The sequence below is a fragment of the Trifolium pratense genome, linkage group LG3 (genome assembly GCF_020283565.1).
Source record: "Trifolium pratense cultivar HEN17-A07 linkage group LG3, ARS_RC_1.1, whole genome shotgun sequence".
NCBI classification, from domain to species: domain Eukaryota; kingdom Viridiplantae; phylum Streptophyta; class Magnoliopsida; order Fabales; family Fabaceae; genus Trifolium; species Trifolium pratense.
Window position 1 is genome coordinate 50,102,127 of NC_060061.1, and position 1,975 is coordinate 50,104,101.

Consider the following 1,975-nt stretch of genomic DNA (forward strand, 5'->3'; position numbering starts at 1 on the left):
TGTAATGTAGTAGAATACAGGAAAATAAATCAAATCTTCAACATGTTATATAGCTAGCTAGTAGAAAAGCTTCTCTAGGAAAAAGTGTTCTTGTTATAAAGCCTGCACACTTCAAGGCATCTCTTGATTCCAATTGCGCGCTTGACAAAACTTCTGCGTTCAAATTCCTCAAACTTTTGTATCTTCCCCTGTGCCTTTTCAACAAAACCGAACATCTATAACTTCAACTGAAAAAGTAACAACATCAAGAACTTGTATTAACTTTCCCACAAATATATATATTACAAGCCTTAATTTGAACTCAAACAAGTAAGCCATTTTCCCAAACAACAAAACTTCTAGAAAAAGAGGTAACCAATACAAAAACAAAGGAAAGGAGGTAATTAAAAACAAAATCTACATAAAAAGTTGAAAGAACATTTCACCTTAATCATTATATATGTTGATGACCTTTGCTGACGGTGAGTTTTGAAGCAAAAAATCCACTATTCTACCAGGTTCAAATTTACGAAAATCACAAGATTCTAATCCTATCACCTCATAGTATACTGGAGGTTCAAGCAGTTTCACTTTTACTTGTAGTGATTCCAAGTTATACAAGGAAGCGAGTTTAACCTTGAATAAATCAGGAACAAAGAAGAGAACCTATTGAATAAATGATAGACAGTCATACATTTTTGACAAAATTTAGAAATAAATAAATAAATAAATAAATGAAGCAAACCAAGAAACAATACCTGAAGAGTAGTAGAAGACACCGTCAATGATTTGATATTCGCAAGCTCTAGAAGCAAGTTGAGTACAAATGGATAATACTCTTTATATGGGCTACAATATGGATTGAATACATCAATGCACACATCTTTAAGAGAACAAAGATCGCTACGACATAGGTTATGAATCAGAACACCAGTATAATTCAAGTTGCAAAGACTCGGAGTAGATAACTTGCATTTGTAACTATCAAGATAATTATATCCAATCTCATAATTCACAGTTAAATTGATAAGTGTGGTACTTGATATACAAAGAATTTGTGCATCCAAAAGTTGACAATCTTCAATGAGTAAAGTATCCAACTTGTTAAAAGCGGAGAAGGGCTCAGAGCAACCATCATCACCGGCACAAAAGTAGAAGGATCTTAAAGCCAATGTAGTTAATGCAGGCAAATTCAGAGAATTTGGAAATGATGCCCTTCCACTAAATGCAATACTAGTGTGAACATTAAGATCAAGAGATGTTAAAGTTTTAGATGAAAAAAAGCAAGAAGGAAATTGTTTAATTTCACAAGTGATAGAAAATCTTAATAGCTGGATATTATGTGAAACAGCGTATTCCAAAATACTTTTGAGTATGTCAGGCTCCACGAAATCTTGATCAAATTCCATCCAATCAAGAGTGTCGAGTGGAGTTGAATGATTGCGAAGAGACAAAATTTGAGAGACAAACTTTCCGAAACTATGGCCATAGTTGAAGTGTGAGGGTTTAAATATAAGTGTTGGAAGATGCCTTGGGATATTCTTCCATCTTTTGGAGAGTACGTAAGTTTGAAGAGCTTCTTCGGTTTTTAAAAAGGAGAGAATGTGAAGGATAACGGAATCGGGTAAATCACTGAGTCTGTCTTCTTCGTTTTGGATTCCGGTCTTCATTGTGTCGGAATTTGAGTAGTAAGAATGAATTAATTCTAGGGCAAGTTTGGAAGAGTAAAATTGCAAAGTGGGATGGAGTGAGTGAAACTGAAAACCCTTGTGATTATTTGATCGTGCAATCTTCAACCAAATATCCGCTGAGTATATCACTAGGTTAGGAATATGCCGTCAGGCATGAGCATGGCCTACGGCCTATCAAATGCAACTTTTTTTTGCCTGGCTTGAGTCTTTTTTTTGTAGCCTGTTAAAAAAAAGCTTGTGTTACATAAATCTCTCAATATAATTTATTTTTTTTTTGAATCACATATAATCTTTTTAAATAGGTT

The 1,975-nt window shown here is 34.0% G+C and overlaps 1 protein-coding gene across 1 annotated transcript; it reads right to left on the bottom strand.

Moving 5' to 3' along the window:
- Positions 1–524: 524 nt before the first annotated feature.
- LOC123915310 (F-box/LRR-repeat protein At4g14096-like) lies at positions 525–1,649 on the bottom strand. Its single transcript, XM_045966446.1, has 3 exons — positions 738–1,649; positions 577–645; positions 525–530 (listed from the first exon to the last, which is right to left on the bottom strand). The coding sequence occupies exons 1-3, from the start codon at positions 1,647–1,649 to the stop codon at positions 525–527; spliced, it is 987 nt and encodes a 328-aa protein (XP_045822402.1).
- Between the last annotated feature and the right edge of the window lie 326 nt (positions 1,650–1,975).